General features: G+C 42.5%; 1 protein-coding gene and 1 pseudogene across 1 annotated transcript in view; one reads left to right on the plus strand and one right to left on the minus strand.

Annotated features, from left to right (window-relative positions):
• Window positions 1-9,287, minus strand: part of LOC143774780 (extracellular calcium-sensing receptor-like) — a 46,842-nt gene extending 37,555 nt beyond the window's left edge. Inside the window, exons 1-4 of the mRNA XM_077262545.1 lie at window positions 8,989-9,287; window positions 8,394-8,685; window positions 7,166-7,987; window positions 5,578-5,796 (exon numbers count right to left, since the gene is read on the minus strand). Of these exons, the coding sequence (XP_077118660.1) occupies window positions 5,578-5,796; window positions 7,166-7,987; window positions 8,394-8,685; window positions 8,989-9,287 (1,632 nt within the window). The remainder of the gene's footprint in view (window positions 1-5,577; window positions 5,797-7,165; window positions 7,988-8,393; window positions 8,686-8,988) is intronic.
• Window positions 9,288-12,847: 3,560 nt separating this feature from the next.
• Window positions 12,848-14,461, plus strand: LOC143774781 (piwi-like protein 1 pseudogene; annotated as a pseudogene).
• The last annotated feature ends 4,421 nt before the right edge of the window (window positions 14,462-18,882 follow it).

The following is an 18,882-nucleotide window of genomic DNA, read 5'->3' on the forward strand; positions in this document are numbered from 1 at the left end:
TGGCTCTCATTAAGTGTTTTTTTTTTTTTTAAAATTGGTGGTTGGGGCCTAATACCTCTGTTTGCCGCTCCCTGGTGTTCTCCTCAACTGAATAAATCTGAGCTTCAACCTTCTGGCCAACCTTCTGGCTCTCATTAAGTGCTTTTTTTAATAAAAATTGGTGGTTGGGGCCTAATACCTCTGTTTGCCGCTCCCTGGTGTTCTCCTCAACTGAATAAATCTGAGCTTCAACCTTCTGGCTCTCATTAAGTGCTTTTTTTAAAAAAAATTGGTGGTTGGGGCCTAATACCTCTGTTTGCCGCTCCCTGGTGTTCTCCTCAACTGAATAAATCTGAGCTTCAACCTTCTGGCTCTCATTAAGTGCTTTTTAAAAAAAATTGGTGGTTGGGGCCTAATACCTCTGTTTGCCGCTCCCTGGTGTTCTCCTAAACTGAATAAATCTGAGCTTCAACCTTCTGGCTCTCATTAAGTGCTTTTTTTAAAAAAAATTGGTGGTTGGGGCCTAATACCTCTGTTTGCCGCTCCCTGGTGTTCTCCTCAACTGAATAAATCTGAGCTTCAACCTTCTGGCTCTCATTAAGTGCTTTTTTTTAAAAAAAAATTGGTGGTTGGGGCCTAATACCTCTGTTTGCCGCTCCCTGGTGTTCTCCTCAACTGAATAAATCTGAGCTTCAACCTTCTGGCTCTCATTAAGTGCTTTTTTAAAAAAAATTGGTGGTTGGGGCCTAATACCTCTGTTTGCCGCTCCCTGGTGTTCTCCTCAACTGAATAAATCTGAGCTTCAACCTTCTGGCTCTCATTAAGTGCTTTTTTAACAAAAAATTGGTGGTTACGGCCTACTAACGGTGTCTGCCGCTCCCTGGTGTTGTCCTCCACTGTATAAAGCTGAGCTTCAGTCTTTAGGCTTTCGGCCTATAGTATCAGATATTAAACTGCATTTGGCCTTCAACTTTGGTTACGGCCTACTAACGGTGTCTGCCACTCCCTGGTGTTGTCCTCAACTGAATAAATCTGAGCTTCAACCTTCTGGCTCTCATTAAGTGCTTTTTTTAATAAAAATTGGTGGTTGGGGCCTAATACCTCTGTTTGCCGCTCCCTGGTGTTCTCCTCAACTGAATAAATCTGAGCTTCAACCTTCTGGCTCTCATTAAGTGCTTTTTTAAAAAAAAATTGGTGGTTGGGGCCTAATACCTCTGTTTGCCGCTCCCTGGTGTTCTCCTCAACTGAATAAATCTGAGCTTCAACCTTCTGGCTCTCATTAAGTGTTTTTTTTTTTTTTAAAATTGGTGGTTGGGGCCTAATACCTCTGTTTGCCGCTCCCTGGTGTTCTCCTCAACTGAATAAATCTGAGCTTCAACCTTCTGGCCAACCTTCTGGCTCTCATTAAGTGCTTTTTTTAATAAAAATTGGTGGTTGGGGCCTAATACCTCTGTTTGCCGCTCCCTGGTGTTCTCCTCAACTGAATAAATCTGAGCTTCAACCTTCTGGCTCTCATTAAGTGCTTTTTTTAAAAAAAATTGGTGGTTGGGGCCTAATACCTCTGTTTGCCGCTCCCTGGTGTTCTCCTCAACTGAATAAATCTGAGCTTCAACCTTCTGGCTCTCATTAAGTGCTTTTTAAAAAAAATTGGTGGTTGGGGCCTAATACCTCTGTTTGCCGCTCCCTGGTGTTCTCCTAAACTGAATAAATCTGAGCTTCAACCTTCTGGCTCTCATTAAGTGCTTTTTTTAAAAAAAATTGGTGGTTGGGGCCTAATACCTCTGTTTGCCGCTCCCTGGTGTTCTCCTCAACTGAATAAATCTGAGCTTCAACCTTCTGGCTCTCATTAAGTGCTTTTTTTAAAAAAAAAATTGGTGGTTGGGGCCTAATACCTCTGTTTGCCGCTCCCTGGTGTTCTCCTCAACTGAATAAATCTGAGCTTCAACCTTCTGGCTCTCATTAAGTGCTTTTTTAAAAAAAATTGGTGGTTGGGGCCTAATACCTCTGTTTGCCGCTCCCTGGTGTTCTCCTCAACTGAATAAATCTGAGCTTCAACCTTCTGGCTCTCATTAAGTGCTTTTTTAACAAAAAATTGGTGGTTACGGCCTACTAACGGTGTCTGCCGCTCCCTGGTGTTGTCCTCCACTGTATAAAGCTGAGCTTCAGTCTTTAGGTTTTCGGCCTATAGTATCAGATATTAAACTGCATTTGGCCTTCAACTTTGGTTACGGCCTACTAACGGTGTCTGCCGCTCCCTGGTGTTGTCCTCAACTGTATAAAGCTGAGCTTCAACCTTCTGGCTCTCATTAAGTGCTTTTTTAACCAAAAATTGGTGGTTATGGCCTACTAACGGAGTCTGCCGCTCCATGGTTTTGTCCTCCACTGTATAAAGCTGAGCTTCAACCTTCTGGCTCTCATTAAGTGCTTTTTTAACAAAAAATTGGTGGTTACGGCCTACTAACGGTGTCTGCTGCTCCATGGTGTTGTCTTCCACTGTATAAAGCTGAGCTTCAGTCTTTAGGCTTTTGGCCTATAGCAGCAGATACTAAACTGCATTTGGCCTTCGACTTCGGTTACGGCCTACTAACGGTGTCTGCCGCTCCCTGGTGTTGTCCTCAACTGTATAAAGCTGAGCTTCAACCTTCTGGCTCTCATTAAGTGCTTTTTTTAACAAAAAATTGGTGGTTACGGCCTACTAACGGTGTCTGCCGCTCCATGGTGTTGTCCTCCACTGTATAAAGCTGAGCTTCAGTCTTTAGGCTTTTGGCCTATAGTAGCAGATATTAAACTGCATTTGGCCTACTAGTGTGGTTGGGCCCTTAAAACAGTGTCTGCTGCTCCTGGGTTTGCTACTCCACTGAACAAAGCAATGCCGCCTGTTTAGTCCTGTTACCAATTTTTAACTGCATTTAGCCTACTTTATTCTTTGGCCCTATATCTGTGTTTAGTACTCCTCATCCTGCCCATTGCCCAGCCACTGCTAGATGAGTCTGCTGGTACATTGACCTAGACCACTACATTCCCCTTGCACTCTACACAGCCAGAATCTGACCCTGCTGAAAGTAAGCTTCCCCTTCCCGCATGTTATACCACCTTACACAGGGACAAAGAGGAAGGTGCAGATGAAAGTGCAGGTTCCTTCATCAGGTGGGGGGCATACTCGTTGGCGACGTCAATGGCACAGGGCCCCTCAGAGTACGCAAAAGTGTCGCTGCTGGTGGGAGGCGCCCCCGCCGTGCAAACACACCGCTGTACTTTGAGGGGCCCTGTGCCAGTGCCAATGCCAACGAGTGGGCCCCCCCTGCTTGCTTAGGATCACAGCACTTGCAAACTTGACATACTTACCTCTCACTGCTCCACCGCCGTGACGTAGTCCACGTTTCCTGGGCCCACTAAAACCTTGAACCACCCCTACCCCCCCACAACTTTTGCCAAATGACCCCCAATTTCCAATGCCCAACTATTATTATAAAGTTAATTAAGATTGACAAGCTTCAGAAACAAGAATGGATGTTTTTGGCATTAAAATGGGCACTGTAGGTGTTTTCCTGGCCTCCACTCACTGCCGACTAGCTTCCCCATTGACTTGCATTGGGTTTCGTGTTTCGGTCGATCCCCGACTTTTAGTGATAATCGGCCGACTGCACTCGACTCGACTTTGGACAAAGTCGGGTTTCGCAAAACCCGACTCGATCTTAAAAAAATTAAAGTCGCTCAACCCTACTCACAAGCAGAAATGGCTCCAGTTGGCCAAACGATACATGAAGACTGACTTCCAAACTGTTTTGTTTACCGATGAGTGCTGTGGAATGCTCGATGGTCCAGATGGATGGAGTGGAGGATGGCTGGTTGATGGACACCCCATGAAAACACGGCTAAGGCGCCAACAAGGAGGAGGTGGAGTAATGTTTTGGGCTGGAATCATGGGGAGAGAGATTGTCGGCCCCTTTATGATCCCTGAAGGGGTAAAGATGAACTCCATAATCTATGTGGAGTTTCTAAAACAACACTTCCTGCCATGGTTCAAGAGGAAGAACCGTGCTTTCTGCAGCAAGATCATTTTCATGCATAATAATGCACCATCTCATGCTCCAAAAAACACATCTGCAACATCTCTGGCTGCTATGGGCATAAAAGAGGACAAACTTATAGTGTGGCCACCATCTGCCCCTGACCTCAACCCCATTGAGAACCTCTGGAGCATCATCAAAAGGAGTGTCTATGATGGCGGGTGGCAGTTCACATCTAAGTAACAGCTCTGGGAGGGTATTCTGTCCACATGCAAAACAATTGAAGCAGAAACCATCCAAAAACTGACAAATTCAATGGACGGGAGAGTTCAGAAGCTTCTTTCGAACAAGGGGTCCTATGTGCAAATGTAACATCACCTAGAATAAAGTTTTCACTTGAAAACTATTTGATTTCATTTTGTAATAAGCTGATAATGCTTATAACTTCCCAATTGACCATTTTTTTGTTCAAAATAAAAAAAAAAGGTTGAAAACTCTGCTGTGCATAATAATTTGGAACATGCATTTTGAGTGTTTACTTTTTTTAAAAAGATACTGTTTTCATAGGCAGTTTGTTCCAAAACATTGCAATTATACTAGAATAGTAGATGACTGGAAAATAACAATGACTGCAATTCAGATAGGTAATTTAGAGAAAATATGAGGAAATATTATTTGCATAATAATTTGGAACACAGTGTAGATATGAAATTTGCCTCAGTCTGACATGCCAGTCCTGGCTTGTCACTCTCCACAAGGAGAAACCTTACCCTTTAGATCCCATTCTTAAGTCTCACACTCAGCCAAATCAGATCTCATACTTTGAATTGAAGCGGGGCCACACCCCAAAAACGATGTCTGCAAATTGAGATTCTGGTTTGGATTTTTATCCTAAGTCATTTTTCAAGGCTCGTTAAAGGGTTGATATTGACTTTTAGGATTGCTACTTCCAATAGGTGGCACTAGAGTTCACGTCCTGTTCTTCTTTGAAAAGGCAATTTGCATATTTATTTTCCCAGACGAGCATTACATGGCCTATAACTCTTCTCACTCTGACATGCCCGGCCTGTTTTGTCACTCTTCACTAAGCCTCTTACCTAGCCAAATCAAATCTCATACTTTGAACTGACGAGGGGCAACACCCCGAAACACCTGCAAACCAAGATTCTGGTTTGGCATTTTTACTAACTCATATGGTAAAGCTCGATAAAGGGTCTATATTGACTTTTAGGATTGCTACTTACAATACATGGCACTAGAGTTCAAGTCCTCTTCCTCTCTGAAGAGGAAATTTGGAGATGTCAAGGACTAAGTGTGACCACATTCTCTGTATTCTCTACAATTACCCCGATTTCTTAACAAAATTAAGGCTCAGCGGTCCATTATTTTATTAGCTAAGGGTACCAAATTAACAACCTGTGATTGTGATAGCTTATTTAAATAACCCACTGTATGAAGACTTGGCCAAACAATAGCTCATGTCTCAGTTTCATCGAAAGGAAAGCACTACAAGGCTCCACTTGCAACATATCCCATTCCCTGAACCCAATCTACTTGTGTTAAACCTGTGCAGAACATAATACCCTACCTTGGTACTCCATATAATGGCTGTATTGTTAATTTTCATTTGATTCCCTTCCAGGGAACTGAAATCATAGCTTCCCTCTGTCTTCTGCTCCATGGAACCAGTGGAGCTTAGTTGCCAGTTTACTATGTCGTAGAGGGCTGGAGGATCCCCTTTATCATCAAAAAATATGTGAGTATTGTCTTTAGTCTTAAAATCTACAGTTTTAATATAATGAAGGAGCTGAAGAAATACAAAAGATTAATTTATTTTATAATCGATGACGTCACAAATGTAGCATTTTTAAAGCCTGAGATCATCTTCTACTCACTCAAGTACCACGAAGAAGGGCTTACTCACATATTGACTACTGCAATCTTTCTCCAGAAGGAGAGGAACCACCAACCTATTCTCTTACCCTCTGAGTCAGAAGTCTCTGAAGCTCATGTCATAACTTGAAGCTAATGGCCTCCAATACAAAAGGTTTTAAAGCCTCTATACACATTAGACTAATGCTAGTATATCAGATTTAGGACTGCTGATTCTTTTGGTCTCCAGTGATTAGCTGCTTAGAGAGACATCTCCTAGAGAACACAGTGACCACTCTTGTGTATGAGAGATATGGGAAAAATAGCTGCTGGATAAATAATCAGACAAACAATTGTTCAGCAGGCAGCTATCTAAAGGTACCGTCACACTAAGCGACGCTGCAGCGATACAGACAACGATGCCGATCGCTGCAGCGTCGCTGTTTGGTCGCTGGAGAGCTGTCACACAGACCGCTCTCCAGCGACCAACGATGCCGAGGTCCCTGGGAAACCAGGGTAAACATCGGGTTGCTAAGCGCAGGGCCGCGCTTAGTAACCCGATGTTTACCCTGGTTACCAGTGTAAAATGTAAAAAAACAAACAGTACATACTCACCTTCGCGTCCCCCGGCGTCCGCTTCCTGCACTGACTGAGCGCCGGCCCTAACAGCAGAGCGGTGACGTCACCGCTGTGCTGTACTTTCACTTACGGCCGGTTCTCAGTCAGTGCAGGAAGCGGACGGCGTGGGACGTGTGACAGACATCAGAGGGTGAGTATGTAGTGTTTGTTTTTTTACATTTTACACTGGTAACCAGGGTAAACATCGGGTTACTAAGCGCGGCCCTGCGCTTAGTAACCCGATATTTACCCTGGTTACCATTGTAAAACATCGCTGGTATCGTTGCTTTTGCTGTCAAACACAACGATACACGGCGATCTGATGACCAAATAAAGTTCTGAACTTTAACTAACGACCAGCGATATCACAGCAGGATCCTGATCGCTGCTGCCTGTCAAACACAACGATATCGCTAGCCAGGACGCTGCAACGTCACGGATTGCTAGCGATATCGTTTAGTGTGACGGTACCTTAAGATGTAGTGGGCCCCTACCTACCATAAATACTGGGGTCTTCCTAATTTGTTCAAAGCCCTATAGTTCTTCTCAGGCACGTGGCCTGGGTGTAACTGATATCCCTTTACCTTCTGTAATTACAGTTTGCATTTGCAAAAACTCATCTATGCTTATATGTTGGAGCCCAGAAGACTTTAGTAGTCACAAATATAAATGTGCAACTTCTTTACCTGCCAAGGTTGTAAGGATGAGATGTTGGCACATGTACCATTAAGGAAAGGACCTTTTCCTGTGTCACATTGCAGCAAGTTATGTACGGCCCATGCAAAGGCATAAACTGCTTTGTAGACGTTAAATGTTATTCTAAAGTCCACATTAGCCATGACAAACTCTAATTTTTCATCCCCGATACATTCATTGATGGTTTGGTTGAGCATGCCATCAGCTCTATTATGGAGGTCGGTCCACTTGCAGGAAAATTTCTCCTCCCATAGCTTAAGTAAAAAGTGATCATGAGGATACTTTAATGGGTGTAAGTTATTTAGATGTTCTACAAACCCAGCCATCTGCCCTTCATGAATAGCAAAACCTATAGTACCCATCAAGACTGGTTGGAACTTTTCTTTATTAAGAAATTTAGAAGCTGACCATGATTCACTGGCTATCCAGATTTTCCCAGTTACATTTTGTTTGGCCAACTCTTCCACCACAGGCATGAAATGAATAAATGAAGACAAGACTAGCACCACCTTGGCTGATGAGTCTTTGATAACATTAACGATATGTGGAGCACCTCTGTTGGGTTGTCCAGTCATGATATTTTCAATGAAGGCCACACAAGCTCCAGCTTGGACTATTTTTTGATTTACTATCTGAATGCCTGGTTGACCATAATCATTATCGGTAGCCAATAACCCGACCCATGTCCATCCAAAGTACAAGATTAACTCAGCTAGACCTCCATATTGAAACGCGTCATTTGGAACTGTGCGGAAAAACGAGGGGAACAATTTCCTATTGCTGAGGAATGGACTGGTGGAAAAATAACTTATCTGTAGATAAATGAAAGAAAAATAACTTTATTAACAAATACAATATAGCCTTCTCCTATTTGAGGATCTTCAGGATTTTTTGTACTGTTTGGCTCAATATAGTGACAGCATGTAAACAGCGACAATTGATCAACAAACTGATCCAGCTAGATGGTGAAGCGCTGGAAAGATGTTACCTGACAAATCTTGATTTTTGTTACATGAAAGCTCTCACATAGCCATAGCTGTATGAGTCAACCAATTCAAGCAGGGTCAGATAAAACTACATTTATGTAAATATTGTAGATGCACAGACACAACATGTGGTGAACAAGGGGGATACATGGACAAGGACTTTTTTAGAGAAATAAGAACAACTTTGTGACATAAACTTCTCCTCAAACAAGGAGGACAATGTTCACCTTACCTGCGGATATCTGTGTAGACCCAACATTTGAGCCATGAGGATTGAGTGTGTAGACCCAGAATCACCAACAATCCCAGCCAGTGTTCCTCCTTCACCACAACGATAATTTGGGACACTTGGTTCCCTTCCAGATAACATCCACAAGGTGCCTTCTGCTGCTCTTCTCACGGCAGTACAAGTGTCATAAATCTGGAATCCCAGAGTGATATTGGGAAGAAGATCTGGATTTTTATTGATCTCCTCCAAGACGAATATGAGAGCCTGCATGTACTGGTAGGATTGAACGTCAAATCTAAAGGAGTAAAAACGTAGATGGTTAAAAGTTTTTGGAATATACAGAATCTATGTATGCATGTAATAGAACTAGTTGTACTCATCTCTGAAATGTACTGTAACTATGTCCTTTCCTTTTCAAGGTTACCTCATTAATGAGGCATGATGGTACTTTAAATCCTTCTCCAGGTTTATAGATCTACTTACAACAGTCATGTATTGGATATTTGATACTGATGAGTCGTTGCCACTAGTACTGGACTTGATATCTTCTACTGTCCAAGCAAAACAAATATAACCCTTGTAGATTTTGTAGACTTACTGTTGACATATAAGATCTTCTGGTTTGCTTGTAAAATTAGTTTCTGAATAAATTCTTTTCACATGAATGGCGAACGTGCCTCCTATGACCAGGTCTCCAAACTGACCTAGATACCCGCTGATATTGCCACCAGATATATGGCAGCCTGCAGTGGACGTCACACCTTCACACCCTTGCACAGCGAAGGTAAATAAAAGCCAAACCTCACAAAGAAACAGGTAAGTGATCTTATATAGACACTGCATATGTCGTAAGGTTACAATCAGATCTAGCAGATGAACAGTCAGATAATATGTCATGATTGGGTTTCACATAGAGATATGGGACTAGAAAGTTAGCTAGGTGAGGAAGCCACCCAAAGAGCCACAACTAATTCTATCTTCTAGTAAAATAGTGGAAAATTTTCCAATTACGCAATGTTGTCCTCATATATTATACGTCTCAGTTATGTCACAAGGAAAAGGAAAGTATAGGACTTCCGTTAGTCTTAGTCTCACATAGATAGTAAGAGATCTACCTTAGCGAACCGGACAAATTGACGTAAAGTGGTCATAGATCCTTCTCTCCTCACATTCCCCTTCTTTTCCCCTTTCTTTTCTATTTTCCTTGATTATTTTCCTACCTTCCCTTTACCTCTTTTTGTTATTCCCCCCTTATGTTTCTCCTTCTTCCCTTTCCTATCCCCCTTCACATTCTCCTCCCTTCCCTTCCTTTTCTATCCCCCTTCATATCTCTTCCCTTCCTTTTGCCTTTTTCCCCCTTTTGGAAAACTTAGATCCACCTAAACAATGAGATTCTCTGTGTCCGTTTACTCACAAAATATCCTTTTAGTCCTGAAAAAGTCAATAATCCTTGTTTTTTTTCTACTAGCAGAGAACCATGTGTTCCACTACTAAAAAAATCCCCTCAAACAAAGATATTTCAGTCTGTAACGTATCTAGAACATAGTCGGTCCCAGGCACCTTAGTGCTTAGTCTCCGTCATTTTTGTAAAAGTATCCCACACACACAACACACATACAATGTCCGTCTAGCAGTGAACCTTGGAATAGGAATTTATATACCTATAACATTGCTTCATCCTGGGTGATTAGAGGGCAATTATTGTAACCTGCTGGAAATAGAAAGGGTGATGTCAACACAATAAATATCCCAAGTGACTTGTCATCATCTTATACTAATAAAGTCTACAACCAACTTGTAATACAATTATCCAACTGAAATAAAACTTATGTTAAAAATCATGCCCTGCTCGGAGGCAAGACATTGAGACATTTTGGTGGAGATGATCTTAGTTACACTTAGTCTTATAAAACTTACTTTTATCTTTTTATTTTTTAAACTAGATTACAATTCTATCAGAATTCTATAACTGTTCAATCATGCCGGGACCAGATTAAACTGCATTGAGACCTCCAGATGAGACGTGACTGGTGGTCCAACCTCTGGCAGCACCATGTTGGTGAATATCTGCTTTACTTCCATCACACGCTCTACCAATCTTCGTCAGAACTGTCGGTACTTGTGACCACTATGACTTCCACTATCAGAGCCTTGGCTGAGACCATCAGAACATCTCATCTTTGGGGATTCAGTGGCTTTTTATTATTTTTTTCCAACATTTTTGACCACCGGCATTTTTTGTACAATTTCTCCGTTCCGTTAATGACCTCAGGTTAGCATCCTCAATAATCAGAACCTCCCACTCCCGTCTCCAAGACTTTACACGTGCTGCGCCGATTCTTTGGAATGTATTACCTAGGTTAATACGATTAATCCCCAATCCCCACAGTTTTAAGCGTGCCCTAAAAACTCATTTGTTCAGACTGACCTACCGCCTCAATGCATTAACCTAACTATCCCTGTGTGGCCCATTCAAAAAAAAAAAACGAAAAAAAAAACATAATCAGGTTCCTTGCATCATGTTCTCATACACTTTATGCAGTTAATAGCCTCTGTGTCTGTACTGCTACATACTTAGGCTGATAACTGGTTCATGCAGCTTTACATGAACACCCGAGCCTTACACTATGGCTGGTCCAAATAACTAAAGCAATTGTTACCATCCACCTCTCGTGTCCCCCCTTTTCCTCATAGTTTGTAAGCTTGCGAGCAGCAGGGCCCTCATTCCTACTGGATTTTTTTCCAATTTTTGAGTAAATTATATGGAAAATTAAATGGAGATAACTAAAACTATAACTCATCCTGTAAAAAAAAAAAAAGAAGCAAAAACAAAGAATCAAAACCTCTAATATGTCTTTGTAGATGTAGAAATAAATGTATGACTCCTGGAATATGGAGCGAAAAAAAAAGGTAAAAAAACAAAATTGGACCCGTGAAGTGAGCGGACAGAGTTGCAATATCACGGCCATCCCATAGACAGGTATGGTCATGTTTATTGAAAGAAGCAGCCATTTTTGAACAACACCAAGCCAGTGGCATACTGGTAATAGCAGCAGACCATGGGATGAACAGACAATGGAAATGGAATGAAACGGCACATTAGATACAGGAAGTGAGTTTAGAGGTTACTATACAATATAATCTATAAATATGACACATAACCAAAGTGTCGGGTAACATTTGTAGTTATTAATTACATATTAAAACAACAACATTTAAAATATCAAGGGAAAAGATACCTCAAAGTACAGGCAATAGGACTATCATCATAAACATGCAATAAATTAATGTATCATTCATGACATGATTCATGTATTTTTACCACGATCCTCCCGGGGGTCCTTTTAAGGTCTAGAAACATCTGAAAATGATGGAAACACTGCTCAAATGACACAGGAACATCGTAGGGATCGCCCCTCACTCACCACTCGACTTCTGTCGCCCTCCGTGCGCGGACACACTCAGGATTCCTCTTTGCATCCAGGCTTCTTTGAAAACTCTGTTGGAACCAGTTTTGACAGGATATACGTATTTCCCAGTATACCAGTATAATTGTTCTGATGAAGGTCCGGATGTGGACCGAAAACGTTCAACTTTTGTCTCTATGGACGCACATTGAATAAATAACTATCCACGCTAAAGTATTTTTGAGTGCCAAGTTTCTCTATTGTCTTGACTCTAATTTGCACGCACCCCAATCCCCCTTGGAAGAAACATGGAGGAAGGCCTCATAAAAAAAACTGTCCCATTACAAAGGAGCAGGTCCCCTAGAATCGTAATGCCCATACACTAAGTGTATGGGCTGACAAACATTTTCCCACGGGGGATACATTTTAAAAAAATATTTAATTGGGATCACAGTCACCCTTGCCAAAAAATTGACTGTCTGTAGCAGCACGGAACACCTGAACCCTGGTGATCTAGTAGTGGAAAATGATGAGAGGTGGAGGAAGGCCTCATTAAAAACTAGGCCCAATTTAAAGGAGCGGGTCTCCTAGACTTGTAATGCACATACACTAAGTGTATGATCTAACAAACATTTCCCCATGGGGGGTAAATTTAAAAATAATATTTAATGGGGATCACAGTCAACCTTGCCAAAAGATTTACTGTCTGTAGCAGCACAGAACACATGAACCCTGGTGATCTAGTGGTGGAAAATGATGAGAGGTGGAGGAAGGCCTCATTAAAAACTAGACCCAATTTAAAGGAACGGGTCTCCTAGACTTGTAATGCCCATGCAAGAAGTGCATGGGCTGACAAACATTTCCTCATGAGGGTTACAGTTTTAAAAAATTATTTATGGGCATCATAGACACCCTTTCTCAAAAATTGAATGGCTGTAGCAGCATACAACATGTTCACCATGGTGATCTAGTGGTGGAAACATTGATGAAGGCCTCATTAAAAATTAGGCACAATACACACTAGTGCGTGGTTTGTGTACGAAGTAAAAGATGAGCTGACGAGCAAGATCCCGGGTCCGCGGCCAAGCTCGTGTGCAGGAGCAGGCCCCACAAAGACCACCTGGACAGGTACAGCAGCCCCAAGGACCCCGGCCAGCAGTCAGATCTCAGCAGCCAGCACCTGAGCCTTTGCACGTCGGAAGAGGGCGCCAGAGAGGTTCGCCGGAGACCATCGCCCGTGGTTCTGCAGGTGTCAGCTGGACTTGCAGAAGTGTCTATCGGGGAATGGGGCGGCCGTAGGCGTGATTTCCATGATGTCGGGGTGAACACCCGGCAGACTATCGAACACGTCCAAAAATCGAAAGCTGGCACCTCTGGAACCAAGATTGCTCTTATGACCAACCACATCAAGCTGGTGTCCCGACCACAGTGGGCCTTGTACCAGTATCATGTTTACTTCAACACCGCCATGGAGTCCAAGCGTTTGCGGTATGGCCTCCTGTACCAGCTTGAAGAAACCATAGGGAAGACGCGGGCATTTGATGGTACCGTGTTGTTTTTACCAAAAAGACTGAATAAAGTCACTGAGGTGTTCAGACAAATTCGAAATGGAGAGAACGTGCGGATAACAATCACCCTGGCCAACAAGCTTTCACCGACCTCGCCCACCTGCTTCCATTTCTATAACATCATTTTCCTAAGATTCCTGAAGATAATGGATATGAAGCAGATAGGACGCAACTATTACAACCCGAGCGACGCCACCGAAGTCAGAGCCCACCGACTTGCCATCTGCCCAGGGTTTTCCACCTCCATCCTCCAGTACGAGTCCAGCATCATGTTGAGCATTGATGTCAGCCATAAAGTCCTCAGGAAAGTGACTGTGCACGACAACATGAACAGCCTCTACTCCTCGTGTGGCTCTCAGAGGTTCCAGGACGCCTGCTGCAAGGATCTGATCAGACAGATCGTCCTCACCAAGTCCAACACTAAAAACTACCATATAGACGAGATTGCCTGCAACATGACTACAGCAGCCACCTTCAAGAAGGCAGACGGAAGCGAGATCAGCTTTGTGGACTGCTATAAGAACCAATACAATGAACAAGTGAAAGACATGATCCAGCCGCTAATCGTGAACATCCCCCAGAGGCCCAAGCCGGGATCCACAAATGGAGCCATCGTACTGGTGCCAGAGTTCTGTAACCTAACCGGTCTGACCGACAGAATGAGAAATGTCTTCAACATTATGAAAGAGCTGGCCGTTCACATTCACTTACCACCAGAACAGAGGGAGTTGGGAAGTTCATGAGCTACATACACAAGGATGAGAGCATTCAGAAAGAGCTACGTGACTGGGGGCTGAATTTCAATACCTAACTACTTCAGTTCAAAGGTAGAATCGCCCCTCCGTAAATAAATCGTGCAAAAAAAAAATCTGCTGAATATAATCCACAGTTTGCTGATAGGTTGTGAGAGCAGAGGGGTCCCGTCCTGATCAGCCCTCGAGATATGAATAATTGGCTGCTTTTTTACACCCGAAGAAATTAGGAAGCGGCGAATGCTCTTCTGCAGAACCTGTTCAAGATCACACAGCAAATGCACATGAAGATGAATCGGGCAGTGTTGGTTGAAGTTGGGGACTTTTGGGGGTTTTTTTGGTGAATTTTTGAAAAAAAGAAAAAAAGAGTAGAACAAGGCTAGCAGACAGAACTATGCAACTTATCCCTGCAAAGCTACGACTTTTCCACCACAGATACACCAGGCCTCAGCGTGACATAACAGACTGTATACATTCTTTTTGGATTTTTTTTCTGATTTTTTGAACAAAAAATAAAAATGAGTTGATCAAGGCTAGCAGACAGAACTATGCAACTTATGCCTGCGAAGCTACGATTTTCCCACCACAGATACACCAGGCCTCAGAGTGACATAACAGACTGTATATCAGACTGTATAAATTTATTTTTGTTTTTTTTCTGATTTTTTTGTCAAAATTTAAAAATGAGTTGAACAAGGCTAGCAGACAGAACTATGCAACTTATGCCTGCGATTTTTTCACGACAGATACACCAAGCCTCAGCATGACATAACAGACTGTATAATTTTTTTTTTTTTCTCATTTAAAAAAATAAAAATTAGATGAAAAAGGCTAGCAGACAGAACTATGCAACTTATGCCTGGGAAGCTATGATTTTTCCACCACAGATACACCAGGCCGCAGCCACAGATAACAGAGCCTGACATAACAGACTGTATAAAATATGTTTTGTTTTTTGGTGATTAAAAAAGAAAAGAAAAAGGAGAACAATGCTAGCACACAGAACTATGAAACGTATGCCAGCGAAACTACGATTTTTCCACCACAGATACACGAGGCCGCAGCCACAGATAACAGACTGTATAACTTTTTTTTCTCTTGCATGTGAAATTTGGTAAAAAATGAAAAATGAGTACAACAAACAGACAGAACAATGAAACTTATGCCTGCGAAGCTACAATTTTTCCACCACAGATACACCAGCCGTCAGCCTCAGATAACAGACTGATCTGAATGTGTCCTTGATTCTTTTGGGCACAACTAAATTGTGGCTATGACACACACAAAAAAAGATTTTTTGGCGCACTCACATCTGGTGTCTGGGACAAAAAAAAAAGGTAGATTTGCACGTTCTTCGATTACAATGACCGGGCTGTAGTCTGCAGCGTGACCATGCAAATAAATGTTGAAATAAGGGGGCTATGAATTGCTTTAGAATAAAAGGAGCAGATATAGGGTGAAGAAAAAAAAGCCACAGAAAACTGCATCTAGGTATATATTACATAAGCAACAGCAGCAGCAGACAGTAATGGAGCTTTTGGAGGTATGCAGTGAAAGCTATGTACTCACATACAGTGCCTGCAGGCCTTGCACTGATGTGGGTATGCGCACATAGACTCCCCTGCCTACCTAGCGCTGCAATCTCTGGACCCCTGAATTAGCCCTAAAAAAGACTGTTGGTTTCTCAGGAGTTGTGGACTGAACACTAGCAGACCCACACTAACTATTAAAAGGTTGTTTCTGACCCTATCTCAGCAGCAGCTCTCCCTACACTCGCTATGTCCGGAGTAGAATGAGGTGAGCAGGGCGGTGCCAGGTCTCTTATAGACCTGATGACGCTGTGCGGCCAGCCAATCACTGCACGACCACAACAAAGATGGCTGCGGCATTACAGTGCATGGCTGACAATCCCTGCATTGTCAATGACGCTCTAAAGAGCACGAGAATTGCAGGGCGGAGACCCGAGCTCCCGCCGCATAATCCCGGAAATACCCGGTGCTCGCCGAGTACACAGAGCATAGTAATACTCGGGTGAGCACGTTCGCTCATCACTAGTTATCAACATTGGCATTCATTGACTGTGGGTCTGCTGCTAACTTTATTGATTCGGGACTGGTTCTGAAGTTAGGCTTAGGGACAGTTAGTTTAGAAAGACCCATTCAAATCATTGCCCTAGAGAAAACACTGTTAGTTCACAATTTGATCAAGAGAGTAACGGTGGATTTCACTCTCCAAGTTGGAGCACTCCACTATGAAGCCATCTCCTGATTTGTGTTGGATAATTTACCTACTGGATTGGTACTGGGGTTTCCATGATTGCAGGTTCACAATCCTGTTATTGATTGGTGTCAGAAGGAGAATGTGAAATGGAGGCCCAAGTGTTACAAAAAATGTCTAAAAAAATGTACACTTATGCTCCGCTAATCTGGAGGGTCTTCCGGGGTACCTGAAGGACTTTGTAGATGTGTTCTCGAAAAAAGAGGCGAAGATACTACCTCCCCATCATCCCTATGATTGTGCTATTAATCTTATTCCTAGTGACAAATTGCCACTCACCTTAACAATTTGTCTAGGCCTGAACGGGCCACCATGTAAGTATATATTCACAAAAGTTTATGGAAGGGTCATATCTGTCCCTCCTCCTCCCCTATAGCTGCTGGATTTTTCTTTGTTAAAAAGGAAGATGGGGGTCTCCGTCCTTGCCTTGATTTCTGAGAATTGAACAAGATCACTGTTAAAAATATTTACCCAGTTCCACTCATCCCCGACCTATTTAATCAGCTTCTGGGGGCCAGGGTGTTTTCTAAACTTGATCTTAGAGGGGCTTACAATTTGATACGCATCCGGAAGGGTGATGAGTGGAAAACGGCATTTTTAATGTCTGAGGGTCTGTTTGAAAACCTTGTCATGCCTTTTGGATCATCTAATGCACCTGCTGTGTTTCAAAATTTTCTGAATGATATTTTCTCTGATTGCATTGGAAGATATGTTGTTATTTACCTCAATGACATTCTAATTTTCTCGCCAGATTTGGACACTCACCAGGAACATGTCCTTGTGTTACAGAGACTGAGGGAGAACTCTCTGTTTGCTAAATTAGAGAAATGTGTCTTTTCTGTTCAGGAAATCTCTTTCTTGGGGTTTGTCTTGTCAGCAGAAGGGTTTAAGATGGACCCTGAAGGTGCAGGCCATAATTGATTGGGTTCAACCTCGTGATCTTAAGGCTTTCCATCTTTTCCTGGGATTTGCCAACTATTATAGAAAATTTATCAAGAGGTTTTCACAGATTGCTAAACCACTTACTGACCTTACACGTAAGGGGGTGAATCTCAAGGTTTGGTCGCCGGGTGCTATCAGGGCTTTTCAAAGATTAAAAGAGTGTTTTATGTCCGCACCCATTCCAATCCAACCTGATCCCCAAAAACCGTTTATTGTGGAGGTGGATGCTTTGGAGATCAGAGTGGGGGCAGTCATATCGCAGGGGCCCAAGACTCTGACTAACCTGTGTCCATGTGCTTTTCTTTCTAAAGCATTTTCACCGGTGGAGAGAAATTATGACGTTGGGAATCGGGAGTTACTTGCTGTCAAATTGGCCTTTGAGGAATGCAAGCATTTTTTGGAGGGGGCGGTTCATGCAGTCACGGTGATTACAGATCACAAAAATTTAGTTTACATTGAATCGGCTAAAAGGTTAACTGCTAGACAGGCCAGATGGTCATTGTTTTTCTCTCGGTTTAATTTTTCTATTACTTTATGGCCAGGGTCTAAGAATGTGAAAGCTGACGCTTTATCTCATAGTCTAGATTCAATTTCTCCTCCAGAACCTCCATCCTCCATTATTCCTCAGGGTATTGTGGTGTCTATGGTGACCTCGTAGCTGGAACAGGAGATTTGTAAAGTCCAGTCGTTGGCGCCTTCCACTTCCACAGGGTTTAAATTATTTGTGCCTGTGTATTTAAGATTTTGGGTGTTACAGGAATTTCATGATTCCGTTTTAAGTGGTCATCCTGGGGTTACTGCCACAAGGAAAGCCATTGCTAGACTTTTTTGGTGGCCGTCCATGCATAATGATATTAAAGATTTTGTATCTGCTTGTGAAGTTTACGCACGCACCAAAGTCAGTCATAGCCGGCCGGCAGGTGAAGTGTTTCCATTGCCTATTTCTGAAAGACCATGCACTCATTTGTCCATGGATTTCATTTGTCCATGATGGTAAGACTGCTATCTTTGTAGTAGGTGATCGATTCAACAAACAAGCTTATTTTGTTCCTTTGTCGGGATTACCTAATGCAGAGACGCTCTCCAGGTTGTTTATTTGTCATATTGTAAGATTACGTGGGATCCCTCTGAACATTGTATCTGATAGGGGAGTACAATTTGTCTCTAAATTTTGGAGAGCTTTTTGTTGTTTTTTTTCCAACTTATTTTTATTGAGTTTAAAGAGCATAACAAAAAAGTAAATTGTACATTTCCTTGAAAGAACAAACTTTTATAACAGTCATAAACATCCCCCCCCCACTACCCTCCCAACCTCCCCCTAACCTTACGTTCCCCCCTAACTTCTCCACATTCAATTGTTAAGCCAAGGTCTCAAGGTATAGAAGTGGCACCGCTGAGCTTTTTCGAATTTGTGTGCTGAGTTTGTCTGGAGGGAGTGATGATATGAACAGTGATCATGTACGTAGAAACTTCCCAGTTAATTTTTCCTTGCTCGTTAGTATGTTAAGCCAATCCATCCAAAAAATAAACATTATTTTGGAGCGTA

Source organism: Ranitomeya variabilis, chromosome 5 (assembly GCF_051348905.1).
Source record: "Ranitomeya variabilis isolate aRanVar5 chromosome 5, aRanVar5.hap1, whole genome shotgun sequence".
In the NCBI taxonomy this organism is placed as follows: domain Eukaryota; kingdom Metazoa; phylum Chordata; class Amphibia; order Anura; family Dendrobatidae; genus Ranitomeya; species Ranitomeya variabilis.